We start from the raw sequence: 24399 nt of genomic DNA on the forward strand, positions 1-24399 counted from the left end.
AGTTTTGATATGTTGTGGCTTCATTTTCATTAAACTCTAAAAAGTCTTTAATTTCTTTCTTTATTCCTTCCTTGACCAAGGTATCATTGAGTAGAGTGTTGTTCAGTTTCCACTTGAATTTTGACTTTCTATTATTTATGTTGTTATTGAAGATCATCCTTAGTCCATGGTGGTCTGAAAGGATGCATGGGACAATTTCAATATTTTTGTATCTGTTGAGGCCTGTTTTGTGACCAATTATATGGTCAATTTTGGAGAAGGTACTATGAAATGCTGGGAAGAAGGTATATCCTTTTGTTTTAGGATAAAATGTTCTGTAGATATCTTTTAGATCCATTTGTTTCATCACTTCTGTTAGTTTCACTGTGTCCCTGTTTAGTTTCTGTTTCCACGATATGTCCATTGATGAAAGTGGAGTGTTAAAGTCTCCTACTATTATTGTGTGAGGTACAATGTATGCTTTGAGCCTTACTAAATTTTTTTTTAATGAATGTGGCTGCCCACATTTGTATTTGGAGCATAGATATTCAGAATTGAGAGTTCATCTTGGAAGATTTTACCTTTGATGAGTATGAAGTGCCTCTCCTGTCTTTTTTGATAACTTTGTTTGGAAGTCAATCTTATTCAATATTAGAATGGCTACTCCAGCTTGTTTCTTCAGACCAAGAAAATTGGAAAATTGTTTTCCAGCATTTCACTCTGAGGTAGTGTCTGTCTTTTTCCCTGAGATGGGTTTCCTGTAAACAGCAATATGTTGGGTCCTGTTTGTGTAGTCAGTCTGTTAGTCTATGCCTTTTTATTGGGGAAGTGAGTCCATTGATATTAAGAGATATTAAAGAAAAGTAATTGTTGCTTCCTATTATTTTTGTTGTTAGAGTTGGCATTCTGTTCTTGTGGTTGTCTTCTTTTAGGTTTGTTGAAGGATTACTTTCTTGCTTTTTCTAGGGTGTAGTTTTTGTCCTTGTATAGGTTTTTTTCTGTTATTATCCTTTGAAGGGCTGGATTCGTGGAAAGATATTGCGTGAATTTGGTTTTGGCATGGAATACTTTGGTTTCTCCATCTATGGTAATTGAAATTTTGGCTGGGTATAGTAGCCTGGGCTGATATTTGTGTTCTCTTAGTGTCTGTATAACATCTGTTCAGGATCTTCTGGCTTTCATAGTCTCTGATGAAACGTCTGGTGTAATTCTAATAGGCCTGCCTTTATATGTTACTTGACCTTTTTCCCTTACTGCTTTTAATAGTCTATCTTTATTTAGTGCATTTGTTGCTTTGATTATTATGTGTCAGGAGGAATTTTTTTCTGGTCTAGTCTATTTGGAGTTCTGTAGGCTTCTTGCAGGTTCATGGGCATCTCTTTCTTTAGGTTTGGGAAGTTTTCTTCTATAATTTTGTTGAAGATATTTGCTGGCCCTTTAAGTTGAAAATCTCCATCCTCATCTACTCCTATTATCTGTAGGTTTGGTCTTTTCATTGTGTCCTGGATTTCTTGGATGTTTTGAGTTAGGATCTTTTTGCATTTTGCATTTTCTTTGTTTGTTGTGCCCAGGTTCTCTATGGATTCTTCTGCACCTGAGATTCTCTCTTCCATCTCTAGTATTCTGTTGCTGATGCTCACATCTATGGTTCCAGATTTCTTTCCTAGGGTTTCTATCTCCAGCATTGTCTCACTTTGGGTTTTCTTTATTGTGTCTATTTCCCTTTTTAGGTCTTGTATGGTTTTGCTCAATTCCATCATCTGTTTGGTTGTGTTTTCCTTTTTTTCTTTAAGGACTTTTACCTGTTTGGTTGTGTTTTCCTGTTTTTCTTTAAGGACTTCTACCTCTTTAACAGTGTTCTCCCATATTTGTTTAAGTGAGTTATTAAAGTCCTTCTTGATGTCCTCTGCCATCATCATGAGATATGCTTTTAAATCCGGGTCTAGCTTTTCCGGTGTGTTGGGGTATCCAGGACTGGCTGAAGTGGGAGTGCTGGGTTCAGATGATGGTAAGTGGTCTTGGTTTCTGTTAGTAAGATTCTTACGTTTGTCTTTCACCATCTGGTAATCTCTGGAGTTAGTTGTTATAGTTGTCTCTGGTTGGAGCTTGCTCCTCCTGTGATTCTGTTAGCCTCCATCAGCACACCTGGGAGACTAGATCTAGTGGCTATTCCTGGTTGTCAACTTGACTATATTTGGAATGAACTACAATCCAGAATTGGAAGGCTCACCAGTGACCTTATCTGGAGGCTTGGAGATAGAAGTTTCTGATCTGGATCTTGGTATGGAGATCTTGAGGCATAGTGGCTATGGATTCCAGAAGATTAAACCTCTGAGTTCAAGGTCATCTGGGATTAAAGGTGTGGTGGAACAATACAAGGGCATTGTATTGTTCTGCTGGAGACAATATAAGGGCATTGGAAGAAGGCAGTCTGGCTCTAGCTCCTTTGCCTTCTTGCTGCGTGGGACTGAGTAACTCCTAGATCCTTGGACTTCCATTCACAGCTACCACTGAACTATTGTTGGGAATTGGGCTGCAGACTCTAAGTCATCAATAAATTCCTTTACTATATAGAGACTATCCATAACTTCTGTGACTCTAGAGAACCCTGACTAATACACTAGCTCTCTCTTGAGTTTCAGTGGTCAGAGTACTCTCTGTAGGCAAGCTATCCTCTTGCAGGGAAGGTGCACAGATATCTGGCATTCAGACCTGCCTCCTGGCAGAAGATGATGGCCTGAAATAGGGCCTGTCCCAGAAGCTGTGTCAATTCTGCCTGTCCCAGAAGCTGTGTAGCTTCTGTAGTCCACACTCTCACTTGTGCAGACTAGTCTCTGAGAGATCCAGGACCAAAGATGGCTCCCCCATGTGCTCCAGAAAAGCCCTCCCGGGCCGGGCAGACACCTCCTCTGGCAGGGAAGGTGCCTGGATGTCTGGAGTTCAAAACTGGGTCTGCCCCAGAAGCTTGATTTTTAAATTCTTAATCATGATTCTATAAGAATTCCTAAAATTATACTAGTAATTTATTAAGCCCTTTATAATAGAACTGCTATTGAAACCTTCTCTGATATGAAAAATGAAATTAGAACTCTGCCAGTCTTCTGTGTCAGGAGTTAATTGCTTCTGAGATATAAAGCTGGCATTTATAACTTAAAATGCATTCCTTAGAGCTGCAAAACTATTAACCAAAGGTCATAAAAAGGAACAAACAATATCTTGTAGGTTCTAGGACAGAAGATAAAATATTGACTAGGTTTATCTATACAAATTTCAATGTTAACTTAGACACAAAAAATTGTACTTTTAGACTTCTCAACAAACCTATGGAGCTAGTGACACATAATGTCTAGCTAAATAACTAGTCTTAATGGAAACACATGTAAATATCTCTGTTGTAAACTTCTTAATCACTTTATAACTTGAATTTATGTTTGAACTTTTAATGAACTTTTGTAAAAAAAAAAAAAAAAAAGGATGGGCAGCTCAAGCCGGCAGGATGGTGGCGGCCACGGGAGCGGGCCGTCTGAAGCGGGCGGCGTCGGCGCTGCTGCTGCGGAGCCCGCGCCTGCCCGCCCGGGAGCTGTCGGCTCCGGCCAGGTTCTACCACAAGAAGGTTGTGGATCATTATGAAAACCCTCGGAATGTGGGATCCCTTGACAAGACATCTAAAAATGTTGGAACCGGATTGGTGGGGGCTCCGGCATGTGGTGACATCATGAAACTGCAGATCCAGGTGGATGAAAAGGGGAAGATTGTGGACGCCAGATTCAAAACATTTGGCTGCGGCTCCGCCATTGCCTCCAGCTCCTTAGCCACGGAGTGGGTAAAGGGGAAAACGGTGGAGGAAGCCCTGACCATCAAAAACACCGACATCGCCAAGGAGCTCTGCCTGCCGCCTGTGAAACTGCACTGCTCCATGCTGGCAGAAGACGCCATCAAGGCCGCCCTGGCTGACTACAAACTGAAGCAAGAGTCCAAGAAGGAAGAGCCAGAGAAGCAGTGAACCCTGGAGACACTCCAGCCAGTCACAGTAGCTGCTTCCTGCCACCCTGCACATCAAAGAAGCTACGCAAAACGCACACTATTCACCACTTGCACAAAATGTGCCGTTGATTACGCCTGATCCCATGTTCCTTTCAGCTTACGTGTGTCCTTAGTGCAGTTAGTGTCTTGATTTAGTTTGTGGCCTGGGACTGAAATCAGCACCGAAGTCTTAAGCTCTGGAGAGTGACAAGGACTTGTACCTGACCTGAGGTAGATTGCCAGCAGAGCGCCTTATGCTGGCTATCTGATAGGATCTATTACTGAGTATTTAGCAGATCTGCATATATATATTATAATAAAAATGTGAGACAATGAAAAAAAAAGGATGGTTGGAACATGTGACCTTTTTTCTAGGAAAGGTACAAAAACCTAGAAATAATGACATTATGTAGCAGAAGGAGGGAGCAAAATTAGAGGAAGAAGGAGAAGACAACAGAGTAGAGTAACTTGAAATTAAAAGCCTTGGAAAGATCAGGAATTCAAGGCCCATACCTAAACATAGTAAAAACAATATACAGCAAACCAGTAGCCAACATTGCCCCCTTCTCACTCTCTTTCTCTAAATGGAGAGAAATTTGAGGCAATCCCACTAAAATCAGGGACTAGACAAGGTTGCCCACTCTCATCCTACTTATTCAATAGAATACTCGGAAGTTCTAGCTAGAGCAATTAGACAACAAAAGGAGGTCAAAGGGATACAAATTGGAAAGGAAGAAGTCGAAATATCATTCTTTGCAGATGACTGGTAGTATACTTAAGTGACCCCCCCAAAATTCCACCAAAGAACTCCTAAACTTGATATCCAGTAAAGTGGCTGGATATAAAATTAATTCAAACAAACCAGTAGCTTTCCTACACTCAAAGGATAAAAAGGATGAGAAAGAAATTAGGGCAATGACACCCTTCACAATAGTCACAAACAATATAAAATATCTTGGTGTGACTCTAACCAAACAAGTGAAAGATCTATATGACAAAAACTTCAAATCTCTGAAAAAAGAAATTGAAAAAGATCTCAGAAGATGGAAAGATCTCCCATGCTCATGGATTGACAGGATTAATACAGTAAAAATGGCCATCTTGCTGAAAGCAATCTGAAGATTCAATGCAATCCCCATCAAAATTCCAATTCAATTCTTTATGAGTTAGAAAGAGCAATTCTCAAATTCATTTGGAATAACAAAACCCAGGAGAGCAAAAACTATTCTCAACTATAAAAGAACTTCTGGGGAAATCACCATCCCTGACCTCAAGTTGTATTACAAAGCAATAGTGACAAAAACTGTATGGTACAGATACAGCGACAGACAGGTAGATCAATGGAATAGAATTGAAGACCCAGAAATGAACCCACACACCTATGGTCACTTGATCTTTGGCAAGGGAGCTAAAACCATCCAGTGGATAAAGGACAGCATTTTCAACAAATGGTGCTGGTTCAACTGGTGGTCAACATGTAGGAGAATGCAAATTGATCCATTCTTATCTCCTTGTACAAAGCTCAAGTTCAAGTGGATCAAGGACCTCCACATAAAACCAGATACACTGAATGTAATAGAAGAGAAAGTGGGGAAAAGCCTCAAAGATATGGGCACAGGGAAAATTTTCCTGAACAGAGCAGCAATGGTTTGTGCTGTAAGATCAAGAATTGTCAAATGAGACCTCATAAAATTGCAAAGCTTTTGTAAGGCAAAAGACACTGTCAATAGGACAAAACGGCAATCAACAGATTGGGAAAAGATCTTTACCTATCCTACAGCTAATAGAGGTCTAATATTTAATATATACAAAGAACTCAAGAAAGACTCCAGAAAACCAAATAAACCTATTTAAAAATGGGGAACAGAGCTAAAGAGAGAATTTGCACCTGAGGAATATTAAATGGCTGAGATGCACCTAAAGAAATGTTCAACATCCTTAGTCATCAGGGAAATGCAAATCCAAACAACCCTGAGATTCCACCTCACACCAATCAGAAGATAAAAACCTCAGGTGACAGAAGATGCTGGCTAGGATGTAAGAACATTCCGCCATTGCTGGTGGGATTGCAAGCTGGTACAACCACTCTGGAAATCAGTTTAATGATTCCTCAGAAAATTGGACATAGCACTGTCTTAGGACCCAGCTATACCACTCCTGGGTGTATACCCAGAAGATGCTCCAACATGTAATAAGGACACATGTTTCACTATGTTCATAGTAGCCTTATTTATAATAGCCAGAAGCTGTAAAGAACCCAGCTGTCCCTCAACAGAGGAATGGATACAGAAAATGTGGTACATTTACACAATGGAATACTGCTCGGCTATTAAAAACAATGATTTCATTAAATTCTTAGACAAATGGATGGAACTAGAACATATCATCCCGAGTGAGGAAACTGAATCAGAAAAGAACACACAAGGTATGCACTCACTGATATTAGCCCCAAAGTTGGGAATACCCAAATTACATTTCACAGACCATATGAAGCTCAAGAAGAAAGGAAGACCAAAGTGTGGATGCTTCAGTGCTTCTTAGAAGGGGGAACAAAATTCTCACAGGAGGAAATATAGAGACAAAGTGTGGAGCAAAGACTAAAGAAAAGACCATCAAAAGACTGCCCCACCTGGGGATCCATCCCGTATACAGTTGCCAAATATGCAAGCTATTGCGGATGCTGGGGAAGTGCTTGCTGACAGGAGCCTGATCTGGCTGTCTCCTGAGAGGCTCTGCCAGAGCCTGACAAATACAGAGGAGGATGCTCGAAGCCAACCATAGTACTGAGTGCGGGGTCCCGGATGGAGGAGTTGGAAAAGGGACTGAAGGAGCTGAGGGGGTTTGCAGCCCCATGAGGTGAGCAACAGTGTCAACAGGCCAGACCCCTTGGAGCTCCTGGGGACTGGACCACCAACCAAAGAGTACACATGGTAGGACCCATGGCTCCAGCCGCAGAAGTGGCAGAGAATGGTCTTGTTGAACATCAGTGGGAGGGCCTGAGGGGGTTCGATGCCCCAGAGTAGGGATATGCCAGGGCGAAAGACAGGAGTGGGTGGGTGGGGGAGCACCCTCACAGAGTCAGGGGGTCGAGGGATGGGATAGACGGTTTCCGGAGGGGAGACCTGGAAAGGGGATAACATTTGAAATGTAAATGAAGAAAATATCCAATAAATGGGAAAAATGAAACAAAAAAAGAGAGAGAACAATTTAGAAATTAAGAGAACACATAGTCTGGTAAGTCCCTCTCCTTTTACTTTTACTTAGAAATAAAGATTAGAATCCTTTTAAAAAGTGTCTCCTTTTTTCCCTCTCTTCCTGAGACTGACTTTCCCTAGCTGACAAGGAGTTAAATAAACTCTCAGCCTTAGAGTGTGGTGGGCGGAGGACCTGTAGAGAAAAGAACAAAGAACCTCTTTACTTAATCCCACCCCCAACACACACACACACACACACACACACACACACACACACACACACACACACACACACACACACAGAGAGAGTTAAGCAGCAGCTGTCAATTTGCCAGAGGCTTGTAACTTCTTGCTTTAAGAGAAACTTAAAGTGAAGATAGGTAAATGTTTTTATAGAAAGCAACCTTAATTTCCAGTGAGACCAAGTCCTGCCCCTCCAGTGCTCTTTCCTCTAGACTGCCTTCAATCGAGAACCAACACTCTGGAGCTTGTCTCCAACAGGAGCCACCACAAACCTTTCCTCCCTTAAGTTAATTTTCTCAGGTATCACAGTAACAATGGCAGATGGCTGACAGACTTTCCCTGGGGACTACACAGAAAGATAACCCATGAAGAACACAGTAGTTGCAACAAAGATCGCCTTGGTGATTTATTGGGGTTACCAACAGGAATTTGAGTAAAAGTTTTTTTTTTTTTTACAGGGACAGGGATGACTCAAAAAGAGCAGCTACATCACTGAAAGTCCCCTCAATACTTTATGCAAGTTGTCACCGTGGTGGCTTTCTGAACAGTTTCTGGGCAGTTCAGTAGCTAAATATCTGCTTTCAAGCTTGGCTGCTCAGTCTTCTCCCACAATACTATTTACTTCTTTAAAAAAGCTAGATAAAGGTCTTCCAGAACCTTCCAAGTTTTGTTTACCTACTGAGTCTCATGAAGTCTCCCTGTACCCTGCTCCCTGCTCTAAGACTTGGAAGATTTCAATTCCATTGAGCTGCCATACATCACAAACATGTGCTGTATACTGAAACTTGACCAGTATCACTGACAATAAAATTTTTGAGTTAATGTTTCTTCAATATATTGTGATTTTATTCAAATTTCTTTATTATAGTTATTTTATACATGACAAACTAGTATAATTTTAATTTAACTCATTATTTATACAGTGACTTATATGGAAAAATCTTGCTAACATATAGGTATAATTCTGGACCACGATATGCTGAATGATATATATTTTTTCATCTTTCTCCTTGATCAGAGGCCGGTTGGAATTCTTTATAATGGTGTCACTTTGGCAACCACATCTTTCTTTGCCTCTTTTGAGCTTTTCCTCCTGGAACAAATACAGCCAACATGGTAAAGAAAAACAAAATGAGAAAGGACACAGAGAAGAGGGATCTTGCTGCATTCTTTAGAGAAAGCTCATTCTTTACCCATCAGCGTTAGGAGCTCCATGACTCTTCACAAGAGGTTGGAAAAAATCGTGCGAATAAAAGACTGAAGTCTCCAGAAACCTTTCTACTTTGCTTATAATGACATTCTTAAATGAGTTTTGGGAGAAAGCCTGGGAAGGACACCAAAGTTTTAAAATTTTCTCTTTTTCCTTTCATGGTCATTTTATAGACCATTCAATTCTTCACTGACATGAACGTTTCATTTCTAGTGGGACCAATATTGTCTGAATCACACAGCAAACATAAGAGTACTTCCCTGAGATATGATCTCATGAGTGTCAGCCTCTTCAGTCTTGTATATAATCTGTAAGTTAGGCACTGACTGTCACATCCCATGTCGATAGAGACTGTTTCTGAAAGCTTACCAGCATTCACTTGGCTGAGGGGGACTTGGTCTGAGGGATGAAATGATATATTTATGTGTGATTGAAATATCTTCAAGGATATGTGCTCTATATTATGGCAAAATAGATAGAAGGCACACAACCTTGTCAAGATATGTTTCACAATGGGTCAGAGTAAAACAAAGGACACACAAACTTGTATTTATCATTAAGTCTTCTAGCACCATATGTTCAGGGCTGGCCCTTGTGATGTAGAGTTTCCAGACACCTATGAAATCCATATAGAAAGGGATGTACAAAAGGTCCCTATGCCAGCGCCAGTGGCCATATGTGAAAAAGCCTAATTGTCAGCCTGCTAGTGAGAATGTGGCCCTGAATTCTCATTTATCTTCCTCAACAAAGTCCTCTAAGGGGAAGGTAGAGGTTTTACTCACTTATTTTCTATATCTTGGATTGAGTCAGGCAGAGGCTGATTCTTGGTCTCAGGAAGAAGAAGGGCAACGAGGCCACCAAGGAAGGGAAGAATCCCATAGATGATCCAGGGCAAGGAAGCAGAGTATGTCGTGAGGATCATAAGTAGAGGAGACAGCGCTCCTCCAGCACTGCCAGCAATTCCAACGACTCCTAAAGCAGTTGCCCTTGGAGCATAAAGCATTAATCAGAAGTAATCTAGCAATTTCACACACATAGAATTTGTGACTTTATATCTCACACTAATTACAAGTCAATGAGCTGTGTAATTGACTTAGGGATGATGGTGACTTATTTTTACCATTCAAACTTCTGTTTTATTTGGTGTTATATTTTTGTCAAGGACAGAGTATTAAGGCACTTGTTTATTACTTATTTTATTTTTTTTTTTAGTTTTATTTATGTATCTTTTCTTTTTTTTTCTTTTTTTTTCCATTTTTTATTAGGTATTTAACTCATTTATATTTCCAATGCTATACCAAAAGTCCCCCATATCCACCCACCCCCACTCCCCTGCCCACCCACTCCCCCTTTTTGGCCCTGGTGTTCCCCTGTACTGGGGCATATAAAGTTTGCAAGTCCAATGGGCCTCTCTTTCCAGTGATGGCCGACTAGGCCATCTTTTGATATATATGCAGCTAGAGTCAAGAGCTCCGGGGTACTGGTTAGTTCATAATGTTGTTCCACCTATAGGGTTGCAGATCCCTTTAGCTCCTTGGCTACTTTCTCTAGCTCCTCCATTGGGAGCCCTATGATCCATCCATTAGCTGACTGTGAGCATCCACTTCTGTGTTTGCTAGGCCCCGGCAGAGTCTCACAAGAGACAGCTACATCTGGGTCCTTTCAATAAAATCTTGCTAGTGTATGCAATGGTGTCAGCGTTTGGATGCTGATTATGGGGTGGATCCCTGGATATGGCAGTCTCTACATGGTCCATCCTTTCATCTCAGCTCCAAACTTTGTCTCTGTAACTCCTTCCATGGGTGTTTTGTTCCCAAATCTAAGGAGGGGCATAGTGTCCACACTTCAGTCTTCATTCTTCTTGAGTTTCATGTGTTTAGCAAATTATATCTTATATCTTGGGTATCCTAGGTTTGGGGCTAATATCCACTTATCAGTGAGTACATATTGTGTGAGTTTCTTTGTGAATGTGTTACCTCACTCAGGATGATGCCCTCCAGGTCCATCCATTTGGCTAGGAATTTCATAAATTCATTCTTTTTAATAGCTGAGTAGTACTCCATTGTGTAGATGTACCACATTTTCTGTATCCATTCCTCTGTTGAGGGGCATCTAGGTTCTTTCCAGCTTCTGGCTATTATAAATAAGGCTGCTATGAACATAGTGGAGCATGTGTCCTTCTTACCAGTTGGGGCATCTTCTAGATATATGCCCAGGAGAGGTATTGCTGGATCCTCCGGTAGTACTATGTCCAGTTTTCTGAGGAACCGCCAGACTGATTTCCAGAGTGGTTGTACAAGCCTGCACTCCCACCAACAATGGAGGAGTGTTCCTCTTTCTCCACATCCACACCAGCATCTGCTGTCACCTGAATTTTTGATCTTAGCCATTCTGACTGGTGTGAGGTGGAATCTCAGGGTTGTTTTGATTTGCATTTCCCTGATGATTAAGGATGTTGAACATTTTTTCAAGTGCTTCTCTGCCATTCGGTATTCCTCAGGTGAGAATTCTTTGTTCAGTTCTGAGCCCCATTTTTTAATGGGGTTATTTGATTTTCTGAAGTCCACCTTCTTGAGTTCTTTATATATGTTGGATATTAGTCCCCTATCTGATTTAGGATAGGTAAAGATCCTTTCCCAATCTGTTGGTGGTCTTTTTGTCTTATTGACGGTGTCTTTTGCCTTGCAGAAACTTTGGAGTTTCATTAGGTCCCATTTGTCAATTCTCGATCTTACAGCACAAGCCATTGCTGTTCTGTTCAGGAATTTTTCCCCTGTGCCCATATCTTCAAGGCTTTTCCCCACTTTCTCCTCTATAAGTTTCAGTGTCTCTGGTTTTATGTGAAGTTCCTTGATCCACTTAGATTTGACCTTAGTACAAGGAGATAAGTATGGATCGATTCGCATTCTTCTACATGATAACAACCAGTTGTGCCAGCACCAATTGTTGAAAATGCTGTCTTTTTTCCACTGGATGGTTTTAGCTCCCTTGTCAAAGATCAAGTGACCATAGGTGTGTGGGTTCATCTCTGGGTCTTCAATTCTGTTCCATTGGTCTATTTGTCTGTCACTATACCAGTACCATGCAGTTTTTATCACAATTGCTCTGTAGTAAAGCTTTAGGTCTGGCATGGTGATTCCGCCAGAAGTTCTTTTATCCTTGAGAAGACTTTTTGCTATCCTAGGTTTTTTGTTATTCCAGACAAATTTGCAAATTGCTCCTTCCAATTCGTTGAAGAATTGAGTTGGAATTTTGATGGGGATTGCATTGAATCTGTAGATTGCTTTTGGCAAGATAGCCATTTTTACAATGTTGATCCTGCCAATCCATGAGCATGGGAGATCTTTCCATCTTCTGAGATCTTCCTTAATTTCTTTCTTCAGAGATTTGAAGTTTTTATCATACAGATCTTTCACTTCCTTAGTTAGAGTCACGCCAAGATATTTTATATTATTTGTGACTATTGAGAAGGGTGTTGTTTCCCTAATTTCTTTCTCAGCCTGTTTATTCTTTGTATAGAGAAAGGCCATTGACTTGTTTGAGTTTATTTTATATCCAGCTACTTCACCAAAGCTGTTTATCAGGTTTAGGAGTTCTCTGGTAGAATTTTTAGGGTCACTTATATATACTATCATATCATCTGCAAAAAGTGATATTTTGACTTCCTCTTTTCCAATTTGTATCCCCTTGATCTGCTTTTGTTGTCGAATTGCTCTGGCTAATACTTCAAGTACTATGTTGAAAAGGTAGGGAGAAAGTGGGCAGCCTTGTCTAGTCCCTGATTTTAGTGGGATTGCTTCCAGCTTCTCTCCATTTACTTTGATGTTGGCTACTGGATTGCTGTAGATTGCTTTTATCATGTTTAGGTATGGGCCTTGAATTTCTGATCTTTCCAACACTTTTATCATGAATGGGTGTTGGATCTTGTCAAATGCTTTTTCTGCATCTAACGAGATGATCATGTGGTTTTTGTCTTTGAGTTTGTTTATATAATGGATTACATTGATGGATTTTCGTATATTAAACCATCCCTGCATCCCTGGAATAAAACCTACTTGGTCAGGGTAGATGATTGCTTTAATGTGTTCTTGGATTCGGTTAGCGAGAATTTTATTGAGGATTTTTGCATCGATATTCATAAGAGAAATTGGTCTGAAGTTCTCTATCTTTGTTGGATCTTTCTGTGGTTTAGGTATCAGAGTAATAGTGGCTTCATAAAATGAGTTGGGTAGAGTACCTTCTACTTCTATTTTGTGAAATAGTTTGTGCAGAATTGGAATTAGATCTTCTTTGAAGGTCTGATAGAACTCTGCACTAAACCCATCTGGTCCTGGGCTTTTTTTGGTTGGGAGACTATTAATAACTGCTTCTATTTCTTTAGGTGATATGGGACTGTTTAGATGGTCAACTTGATCCTGATTCAACTTTGGTACCTGGTATCTGTCCAGAAATTTGTCCATTTCGTCCAGGTTTTCCAGTTTTGTTGAGTATAGCCTTTTGTAGAAGGATCTGATGGTGTTTTGGATTTCTTCAGGATCTGTTGTTATGTCTCCCTTTTCATTTCTGATTTTGTTAATTAGGATTTTGTCCCTGTGCCCTTTAGTGAGTCTAGCTAAGGGTTTATCTATCTTGTTGATTTTCTCAAAGAACCAACTCCTCGTTTGGTTAATTCTTTGAATAGTTCTTCTTGTTTCCACTTGGTTGATTTCACCCCTGAGTTTGATTATTTCCTGCCGTCTACTCCTCTTGGGTGAATTTGCTTCCTTTTTTTCTAGGGCTTTTAGATGTGTTGTCAAGCTGCTAGTATGTGCTGTCTCCCGTTTCTTCTTGGAGGCACTCAGAGCTATGAGTTTCCCTCTTAGAAATGCTTTCATTGTGTCCCATAGGTTTGGGTACGTTGTGGCTTCATTTTCATTAAACTCTAAAAAGTCTTTAATTTCTTTCTTTATTCCTTCCTTGACCAAGGTATCATTGAGAAGAGTGTTATTCAGTTTCCACGTGAATGTTGGCTTTCCATTATTTATGTTGTTATTGAAGATCAGTCTTAGGCCATGGTGGTCTGATAGGATACATGGGACAATTTCAATATTTTTGTATCTATTGAGGCCTGTTTTGTGACCAATTATATGGTCAATTTTGGAGAAGGTCCCGTGAGGTGCTGAGAAGAAGGTATATCCTTTTGTTTTAGGATAAAATGTTCTGTAGATATCTGTTAGGTCCATTTGTTTCATAACTTCTGTTAGTTTCACTGTGTCCCTGTTTAGTTTCTGTTTCCACGATCTGTCCTTTGAAGAAAGTGGTGTGTTTAAGTCTCCCACTATTATTGTGTGAGGTGCAATGTATGCTTTGAGCTTTACTAAAGTGTCTCTAATGAATGTGGCTGCCCTTGCATTTGGTGCGTAGATATTCAGAATTGAGAGTTCCTCTTGGAGGATTTTACCTTTGATGAGTATGAAGTGTCCCTCCTTGTCTTTTTTGATAACTTTGGGTTGGAAGTCGATTTTATCCGATATTAAAATGGCTACTCCAGCTTGTTTCTTCAGTCCATTTGCTTGGAAAATTGTTTTCCAGCCTTTCACTCTGAGGTAGTGTCTGTCTTTTTCCCTGAGATGGGTTTCCTGTAAGCAGCAGAATGTTGGGTCCTGTTTGTGTAGCCAGTCTGTTAGTCTATGTCTTTTTATTGGGGAATTGAGTCCATTGATATTAAGAGATATTAAGGAAAAGTAATTGTTGCTTCCTTTTATTTTTGTTGTTAGAGTTGGCATTCTGTTCTTGTGGCTGTCTTCTTTTTGGTTTGTTGAATGATTACTTTCTTGGTTGTTCTAGGGCGTGATTTCCGCCCTTGTATTGCTTCTTTTCTGTTATTATCCTTTGAAGGGCTGGATTCGTGGAAAGATATTGTGTGAATTTGGTTTTGTCGTGGAATACTTTGGTTTCTCCATCTATGGTAATTGAGAGTTTGGCCGGGTATAGTAGCCTGGGCTGGCATTTGTGTTCTCTTAGTGTCTGTATAGCATCTGTCCAGGCTCTTCTGGCTTTCATAGTCTCTGGTGAAAAGTCTGGTGTAATTCTGATAGGCCTTCCTTTATATGTTACTTGACCTTTCTCCCTTACTGCTTTTAATATTCTATCTTTATTTAGTGCATTTGTTGTTCTGATTATTATGTGTCGGGAGGAATTTCTTTTCTGGTCCAGTCTATTTGGAGTTCTGTAGGCTTCTTGTATGATCATGGGCATCTCTTTTTTTATGTTTGGGAAGTTTTCTTCTATTATTTTGTTGAAGATATTAGCTGGCCCTTTAAGTTGAAAATCTTCATTCTCATCAATTCCTATTATCCATAGGTTTGGTCTTCTCATTGTGTCCTGGATTACCTGGATGTTTTGAGTTAGGATCCTTTTGCATTTTGTATTTTCTTTGACTGTTGTGTCGATGTTCTCTATGGAATCTTCTGCACCTGAGATTCTCTCTTCCATTTCTTGTATTCTGTTGCTGATGCTCACATCTATGGTTCCAGATCTCTTTCCTAGGGTTTCTATCTCCAGCGTTGCCTCGCTTTGGGTTTTCTTTATTGTGTCTACTTCCCCTTTTAGTTCTAGTATGGTTTTGTTCATTTCCATCACCTGTTTGGATGTGTTTTCCTGTTTTTCTTTAATGATTTCTACCTGTTTGGCTGTGTTTTCCTGCTTTTCTTTAAGGGCCTGTAACTCTTTAGCAGTGCTCTCCTGTAATTCTTTAAGTGACTTATGAAAGTCCTTCTTGATGTCCTCTATCATCATCATGAGAAATGTTTTTAAATCTGGGTCTAGATTTTCGGTTGTGTTGGGGTGCCCAGGACTAGGTGGGGTGGGAGTGCTGCGTTCTGATGATGGTGAGTGGTCTTGATTTCTGTTAGTAGGATTCTTACGTTTGCCTTTCGCCATCTGGTAATCTCTGAAGCTAGCTGTTTTAGTTGTCACTGTTAAGAGCTTGTTCTTCAGGTGACTCTGTTAGCCTCTATAAGCAGACCTGGAGGGTAGCACTCTCCCTAGTTTCAGTGGGCAGAGTATTCTCTGCAGGCAAGCTCTCTTCTTGCAAGGCAGGTACCCAGATATCTGGTGTTCGAACCAGACTCCTGGCAGAAGTTGTGTTCCACTCACTAGAGGTCTTAGGATCACGTGTGGAATCCTGTGTGGGCCCTTGCAGGTGTCAGGCGATTCAGCTGGCAAGGTAGCCCGGGGCTCAAGTGGAGTGGAAGGGGTTTGTGCCCCAGATCAAGCCCGGGTAGCCTGCTTCCCTATGTACCGCAGTCTCAAGTTCCCCGCGATTGGATTGGGGCAGGCGCTGTGTTCCACTCACCAGAGGTCTTAGGATCCCGTGGGGAGTCCCGTGTGGGCCCTTGCGGGTGTTGGGCAAGACTCTGCTGGCAAGGTAGCCCGGGGGTCGAGTCTCGAGTCGAGCGGAAGGGACTTGTGCCCCCGATCAGGCCCGGGTAGCCTGCTTCCCTATGTACCGCAGTCTCAAGTTCCGCGCGATTGGATTGGGGCAGGCGCTGTGTTCCACTCACCAGAGGTCTTAGGATCCCGTGGGGAGTCCCGTGTGGGCCCTTGCGGGTGTTGGGCAAGACTCTGCTGGCAAGGTAGCCTGGGGCTCTGTTTATTACTTATAATAAAATATGTTATGAAGGATGAGTTCTACATGTTTTCTGTTATGTTTGTATGCTACACTTTAGCATTCATGTATGCATATATGTGTGTAGGGCCATAGGTATAGATTATGAACTAGAAAAAGTAATTGTGAGAGGGGAAGATAAGGTCTTAAGTAGTGGGAGGGATCTGTAGTATATATGTGACATGAAAGGAAAAGGGGATATTGAGGGAATATAAGTAGGGATGGAGGGATAAGGGGAAGTTAGATGAATAAAAAGATAGTACCTTAAAATGTTATATTGAAACCCAAGTTTTCTATGGAAGTTTAAAGCCCTGTAGCCGCTGCCGCAGCAGCAACATCAGGAAAGGCACGAGGGTAGGTGGTATATCAGTGTGGAAGAAGGGAGTTAGCAAGAGTAGACAGAGATAAGAGAAGACAATGAAGAGTAAATGCCATCATGCCTGCATGAAGTTATAAAACATTAAAAATGTACACAACAAAAGACCAATACAAAATAAAACATTTAAAAAGCTACACTTCTTTAGGCACCTACCTTTTTCTAGGTGACTCCAGCTTGATAGGAGAGCTGTGACTACTGGTACATTGGTCTTAAACTTATCTGGCAAAAGGTAACTTTTCAGGACTTTGAGGCCATTCTTGTTAGCACCACAACTGATTGATTGTTAACAAAAACCCAGCAGTTTGCTCTTGTCCTTTCAGTAAAAGTGAATGAACTGAAAAAAGTCTGCTCTGACCTTGAGTCATACCTGATTATGGTGGGGACTAGCTCATTTGCATGTACAAGAGTACTCGTTATAGAGGCAGAAGAAATTGCTCCTCCTAATGTTGACAAAAATACACGCAGGATCTGCATTTCTGGAGAGAGGAAGACCGGTGAGAGTCTAGTGAGACAGACAGATAAATCTGAGTGTAGAAATGTGCAGTTCTCCAACCCTGAATGGAATATAATTTCATTGGGAGTCTGTGCAGATCTAACATATAGTGAAGGGAGGCTGCAGAGAGGTAGGAATTACCCATGACTACAAGATGAGAAAGGGACCTATCTGTATAGATTGGTTTATGATGAAGAAAAGCTTCTGAAAACAGCTTGGACATTGTTTCTTTGATATTTGCTCATGACATGGAGAGCACGGTGAATGCGGAAGATCATATCCACTTTTTTCTCTTTAGGGTCTCAGAAATCCTTCATGTAGAATGTAGGACTGTCATGGGGAAGATTACAGAGGACCATCAACTCATTCAGATGCACACAGCATTTAAATCTATGTGCAATATTATAGAGTGGAAGGACAGAAGGTCTACAGTGGTGAAAGCTGGGAACTGACTTGATTTAGAATAATGTCTAAAGACTCATGGATAAGGACTGCTGTTGGAAAACTGTCAGTTGGAAAACTATTCATTGGGTCAATTTCTACTCAATTAAGAAAGTCTTATAAGTCCCAACGCCCACATGCTATGTCACAACAAAAAATTATTGAAAAATTGACAATTATTGCACTATCCTAATGGAAAAATATGTCCTCAATGCCTAGACTGCTTACAGCAAATCCACATGCTATCTTTCCCCCAATATTTTAAAGATAGGATCTAAAAAATTCTGAGAAAAAGGATGGATTCATTTTCTTTGCTTATCCTGTGTCCTTTTCTCACCTTGAGGCAAAAATACAACAGCCAGAATGGAGATTCCCAACACAGACATGAAAATCAGTTGCGTCATTCTGCGGCCCATGTAGTTCATTGAAAAATTTCCAAGAACATTGGCTGGGATGCACACCACACCATAGAGACACTGCAGTAGGAACACATTATTGCTTAGGTATTGGATGTTGATAAGCAGGCCCAATAAAGACATCACTGACACAAATCTGTAGGGAACAAAGAAAAATGTCATATCATAAGGCTTGGAATGGTTGTCCCATACATGATAATATAGTTAGCTTAGGAAGCTCATTTTAGTTAAAGTATTGAGGCATCTGTTTTATGGAGAACATGTGGGAGATAATTTCGTAATCACAAAGATATTCTATGATAATGAATGTATCATCACTGTTTTTTTTTTTTTTTTTTTTTTTAAGGGGTTAGGGAATTTTTGTGATACAAGCTGGGTCCATTCAGGATTTTGGAGTTTTTTTTTTTTTTTTTTTTTTTTTTAATCTTGACCTTAATGAAAGTTATAACTTTATATCAGTATATATCCATTGAAATGCATATACTTATGCAGTTGATGTTTGAAAGTTTATTGCCTTTGAAATGGAAACAGACAAATGAAGAAGCTTAGATTCCAAGTTTTCCTCTGGCTGAAGTTCTAAGCAAGAGTTTCTGGTAATGAACCTTCAGAGTGATTGGATAAATTCATCACAGCACACTTTGCTCTGCTGTTATAGCCCAAACCCTTTGGGTCCCTCAGTCTGTAGAAAGTCTTCATCACTTATCTCAAAATTGTTAATGGGAAAATTAATGTCTATACTGTTTTTTGAGACAGGGACTCAGTATATAAACCTTGGGCTGGTCTCCAACTCCATATGTAGACCAAACTGGCCTCAAATTCACATACATCTTCTTGCTTCTGTCTCCTGAGTGTTTGATTAAAAGCTTGAGCTAATACTAATAAGCTCAGTGTGAAGCCTACCTCACAAAGGATAGGAGACAGATCCGCTTGCGAAGGTTAGGTGTACGGAACAAGTCCAGTGGGGAGGGTTTTGTCTGTGCTGCCTCCAACTCCTCCTTCATGATAGTTTTCACAACCTTCAACAACATTGACAAACTGTTGTCACAAAATGGTAAACATTGTGATGCATGTTGGCAACATATAGAGGACTACCTCTCTCTCTCTGTCTCTGTCTCTCTCTCTCTCTCACACACGCACACACAGACAGAGTCTCCTAAATATATGAATCTAATCTGCTTATGGATAACCATAGAAATATGCAACCTCGGGGGGTGGGTGGAGGTCGGGGGCCCTCTAGAATGTACCAGAGATCTGGGAGGTGAGAGACTTTCAGGACTCAAAGGGAGGGACCTTAGATGAAATGCCCTACAGTGGGGAGAGGGAACTTGGAGAACACACCTCCAGTAGACAGGGCATCAGTTGGAGGGAGGGTGTTGCCATCCCACAGCAAAAGACTCTGACCCAAAATTGTCTTTGTCTAAAAGAACTGCAGGGACAAAAATGGAGAAGAGACTGAGGGAAAGGAGGTCCAGTGACTGGCCCAACTTGGGATCCATCTCAAGCCGGGGGCAGGGGGAGGGTCTCCAAAGTCTGGCGCACTGTTACTGATGCTGTGGTGTGCTTACAGACAGGACCCTAGCATGGCTGCTCCCCAAGAGGCCCAACAAGCACCTGACACAGATGCTTACACCCAATCAATGGACTGAAGTCTGGGAATCCTGTGGTTGAATTAGTGAAAGGCTGGAAGAAGTTGAGGAGGAGGGGAGCAACCCCATAGGAAGACCAGCAGTCTCAACTAACCTGAGTCCCCGAGATCTCTCAGATACTGAACCACCAACCAGGCAGCATACACTAGCTTGTACGAGAACCCCTACACATATACAGCAGAGGACTGCCTGGTCTAGCCACAGTGAGAGAAGATGAATTTAACTCTTGAAGGACTTGAGGCCCCAGAAGGTGGGAAGGGCTGGTGGAGTGGGGAGTGGGGACATCCTCTTGGAGACGGGGGGGGGGTGGGGGTGGGGGAGGTGGAGGAATGATGAACTGTTGGAGGGAGAACCAGGAGGGGATAACAACTGGACTGTAAAAATAGATTATAGATAATTTAAAAATAAAATAAAAATAAATAGACATAAAAAGAAACAGAAACAAGAAAGTATTTTAAAATAAACATATAATTACATAATTTATATCCTTTCCTCTCCTTCTTCTACCCCATGGCTTCTATTTCTTTAGTTATTGTTATATACACACACAGAATCTCTTAAATATATGAATTTAATCTGCTCATGGATAACCAATTTGGGGCTTTCCCCTAGGGATTCTCTTCCTCTAAGCATTTCTTAGTTTGCTGCAGATCTTTGTCTACAGTTGAGGCTCCATGGAATTCCCTTCTTACACTGATGAAGAGACTGTAAGAGCAAGAGGAACAGAAAATTTTCTGTGAGATCTTTCCTAAATATGTCAGAGAAGCTACATTCATAAAGTCTCAACATGGTTGTTTAAATGAAACTTGAACAAGGATGACTTCAATATACATGCTAACACAGAAGGGAAAAACCCACTGATTTTTAATGATTGAAAAAAAAAAAACTGTTAGCCTGATCACTGTGATGGACTCCTTTAATCCTAGCACTCAGAAGGCAGAGGCAGGAAGGCAACATGCCTCAACCTCCAACCTTTTCCAAAAGGAAAACAAATCGTTTTAAGAGGATCAACTCTTTGCAGAGAGTATTTATTTTCACTTTGTGGTTATCCTATTTTGAAGCATATCATGGCATGCTATGTCTCTGTGAGTAGCATGTCTAGACTGAAGTCAGAGGATGATATTAGATTAAGTTGTTTGTTAGAGAGATCTGGAAGAGTTTGCTGGTATAGGGTAGCAGAATGCTGTGAACAGATCTAATGGATGATTCTCGTGGGAGGTCAGAAGACTAGAATTCTGATAGAAATGTGAATAGTGGAGATCTGTGTCAGGAGATTTCATGAGATTCCACTGAATATTGTGTTCTGTTCCTGTTGAGATCTGGGCCTGGCTTACCCCACCTGCAATTGCCTGGAAAATCACCCTGCATGGTCCCTGGATTTTGTGAATTCCTCAACCCTTGCCAAGACCTTGCCCTGTCTAGTCTCTACTACAGTTATATTGCCATATTGTTCCTTTGCCCACCCCCATGAGTTCCCTGGTCCCCCACAAGCTGGCTCATATTTAGTAAGAAATTCCATCTCAGGATCAGCTACACTCTTGGCCCTGCTTCCCTGGGCCACCTTCAAGTCATAAGCCCATCTTGAGATTTAAACTAAACCAAAAGGACCTAAGAGACATCTGCAGAACTTTTCACCTAAACACCAGTAGATAAATATTCTTCACAACAACTCTTGGAAATGTGTCCAAAACAGGCCATATGTTAGTGTGCAAAGCAAGCCACAACAAATATAGTAGTATTGAACTAACACCCTTTATTTTATCTGACCACAGCAAGAAACAGCACACAAGATGCACAAATTTATGGGGATTAAATCACACACCGCTGAATGACAAGTGAGTTACTGAAGATAGTAAGACAAAAAAAGTCTCTAGAACTGAACAGAAATCAATACACAGTTTACAGGAATCTATAGGGCTCCACAAAGACAGTCCTGAGAGGAAAGTTTATAGCCTGTAATACCCATAACATTTTTTGAAAAATCCCAGACAAAGAGCTTATAGACTTAAAGCTTTGGAAAAGCAAGAACAACACAAACTCCAAGGAAGTAGATGTGAGAAGTGATTAAGATCAGAGTAGAAATTAGTGAATAGTGTTAAAACAAGAATACAAAGAACAAATGAAACTAAGAGCTGGTCCTTTAAAAAGATAAACAAGACTAATGAGATGCCACTCATGGTAATGAAAAGAAAGAGTTAATGTCTGAATAAAGTTAGAGATGAAAAGGGTGACACTAAACAGACATTAGTAAAATTTAGAAAATCATAAAGACATACTATAAAACAAATATAGCACCAAATTACATAGCATAAGAATGTAGGTGAAATTATAGATGCATATTGCCTACCAAAATTAAAACAAGATAAAATGAATAATTTAAAAAGATATACAAACTGCCAAGGCTTACATGGATTCACTGTAGAATTTCCAATATTCAAAGAAAAACTAATATCAACACCATTCAAATTATTCCATAAAATAAAGGGAAAGGAAGGCTTATGAAGCTTTTTTATGAAGCCAGATGACACCAAAAGCTTCTCAACAAAATAGTGGCCAACAGAATTAAAAAGCATCATGATCAACCTGGCTTCAGAGATTCAGGGATGTTACAACATAGGTAAATTAGTAAATATAATTACATAAAAGAACTCAAGACAGAAATCATATAATTTAATAGAGAAAAAGTGTTCAACAAAATCTAATATCTCTTCAGTATTGAAGTCATGGAGAGGCTAGGAATGGACCATATCTCAATATAGTAAAGGCTAGTATACAATAATAATATATAATACAATAATAATACAATAATAATATATAATACAATATAGTGAAGGTTAGTATATCACTAACCTGTAAATGACTCTGTTGGCTTCTTTTCTATCATTTGGTAAGTATCCTGACTAAAACAACTCAAGGGATAAAGGTTTGTTTTGGATTACAGCTCCATAGGGTCAGAGAACATCACGATAAGGAAGACATGGTATAAGGCATGGAAGACATAGAGGCAGGAATAGGTTGAGAACACTGTACCTGCATACAGGAAGCAGAGAAGGATAAACAAGGAGGACCAATCTATAAAGTCTCAGAGCCCACCAACAGTGGCTTAGTTTATTTAGTAAAGCTCCACCTAAATGTTTCATAACCTTCACGAAGATTGTAACCAGCTGATGATCAAGTAGTGAGACACATGAACCTGTAGGGTACATTTTATACGGAAACCACAAGATGCCCCTGGCTTCCATAAGGTCATGGCCAGCTCATGATGCAAAACACATTTACTACAACTTCAGAAATCCTCGTAATTTAACACTCCCAACATTGTTCAAAAGTTTAAAGCTTCTTCTGGGACTCAAGGTAATCTCTTAACTCTGACCCCCCTGCAGAAACAGAAACAGAGTCTATACCAGCACAGTGGCATATAGCACACATTCCTATTTCAAAAGAGAAGAATAGTGGCAAAGTGAGGAAATAATAGGCCAAAGCCAAGACCAAAAAACCCAGTCAGAAAATATCAAATCCTTTAGCTCCATGTACAATGTCTGAGACTTCAGTTTTAAGGGAATTAGATGGTGGCACACCTCCAGCTATATATCGTTTATCATACACAACTTCTATCTTGAGTTAGTTCCACTCAGTGCATGTGGCTTTTATTGGCAAACAGTCCACAGTTCAGGTTCATGCAATGGCCTATCAAGGTCACACTGCAGTGACTCCAACTCTGCCCCACACTGTCTGGCATCCTCTGATATGTATAACTGTGAAACATAATTTAAAGAACTACTCTATCTTAGATTCTTAGCATCTGCAAAGCCAACACCAATATCATGCTGCCATGTAGTTAGTTACCTGCTAAGGATGAAGCCTGGTCTTGTTGGATTACACTTATATCTGCTTCCATATGTTTGCCTTTAGGGAATAGCTTATCAGGCAGCTGCTTTTGAGGAATAGGAAATCCTATGAACTGCATTATCAGTTCAAACTTTGTACTTTTAAATAAATTTGAATTTTAACAAGTGGGAGTCTTGTGGTATGTAGGGTCTTGCCCCCATGGTGTGTTTTCCACTGCTCTAGATAAGCAGGGCATTCTTTAGCAATCCGTTTCTTTTTTCATAACATGCATAGGTTGCAAAGTTTAAGCTTCTTAACATATTTGCTTCTTGGCAAACTGCTCAATTTTTTCCCTTTTCTACAGCAGACCTGTATAATGCACTAAAGACTAGCCATATGATAGTCAGAAATGGTCTCTTGTTTTACAAAATTCTCCATAAAACATATTCATCAATTATTTTTAAGTTTCCCAGGCTACACCAGAATGGTCTGTTGACCTCAGCTTATACTATGCATACTATTATAGCTCAAAGTTCAAAAAGTCTTCCAGATTTTTCCCACAAATGAGTTTCAAAGGCCTAAGGATTCCATGGTCACGACCATCACAGGGACTCCACTCTTCATAGTATTTTTCTGTTGTGGCATAGGTGCTCCAATAAAAGAAATGTAAGAAAGTAAGGATTTATCTTGGTTCACAGTTTCAGAATATAGTCTTTTATCATGGGGAAATAACGGCAGCAGGAAACTGATGAGGCATCTGATCATACTGTATTTGCATGTGAGAAGCAGAGAACAACGAATGCACATGCTTATCTAGCTTCCTCCTTTTTATGTAATTGGGGATCCAAGCCCAAGGAATGTTGTTGTCATTTTTTTTGGATTTTCTATTACCTCAGTTA

At 40.3% G+C, this 24399-nt stretch overlaps 1 protein-coding gene and 1 pseudogene across 3 annotated transcripts in view; one reads left to right on the top strand and one right to left on the bottom strand.

The window, feature by feature from the left end:
• On the top strand, window positions 3458–4337 carry Gm16437 (predicted pseudogene 16437; annotated as a pseudogene).
• Slc22a19 (solute carrier family 22 (organic anion transporter), member 19) overlaps window positions 8264–24399 on the bottom strand; it is a 38236-nt gene continuing 22100 nt past the window's right edge. Inside the window, exons 6-10 of one of the 3 annotated variants that reach the window (NM_144785.2) lie at window positions 18927–19042; window positions 17948–18162; window positions 17044–17152; window positions 9432–9635; window positions 8264–8532 (exon numbers count right to left, since the gene is read on the bottom strand). In NM_144785.2, the coding sequence (NP_659034.1) occupies window positions 8475–8532; window positions 9432–9635; window positions 17044–17152; window positions 17948–18162; window positions 18927–19042 (702 nt within the window). In that variant the 3' untranslated portion in view covers window positions 8264–8474. Of the gene's footprint in view, window positions 8533–9431; window positions 9636–17043; window positions 17153–17947; window positions 18163–18926; window positions 19043–24399 lie in introns of those variants that run through there. The other 2 variants (XM_006526814.3, XM_006526815.1) reach the window with 2 other exon arrangements.

This window comes from Mus musculus, chromosome 19 (genome assembly GCF_000001635.26).
Source record: "Mus musculus strain C57BL/6J chromosome 19, GRCm38.p6 C57BL/6J".
Taxonomy (NCBI): Eukaryota; Metazoa; Chordata; class Mammalia; order Rodentia; family Muridae; genus Mus; species Mus musculus.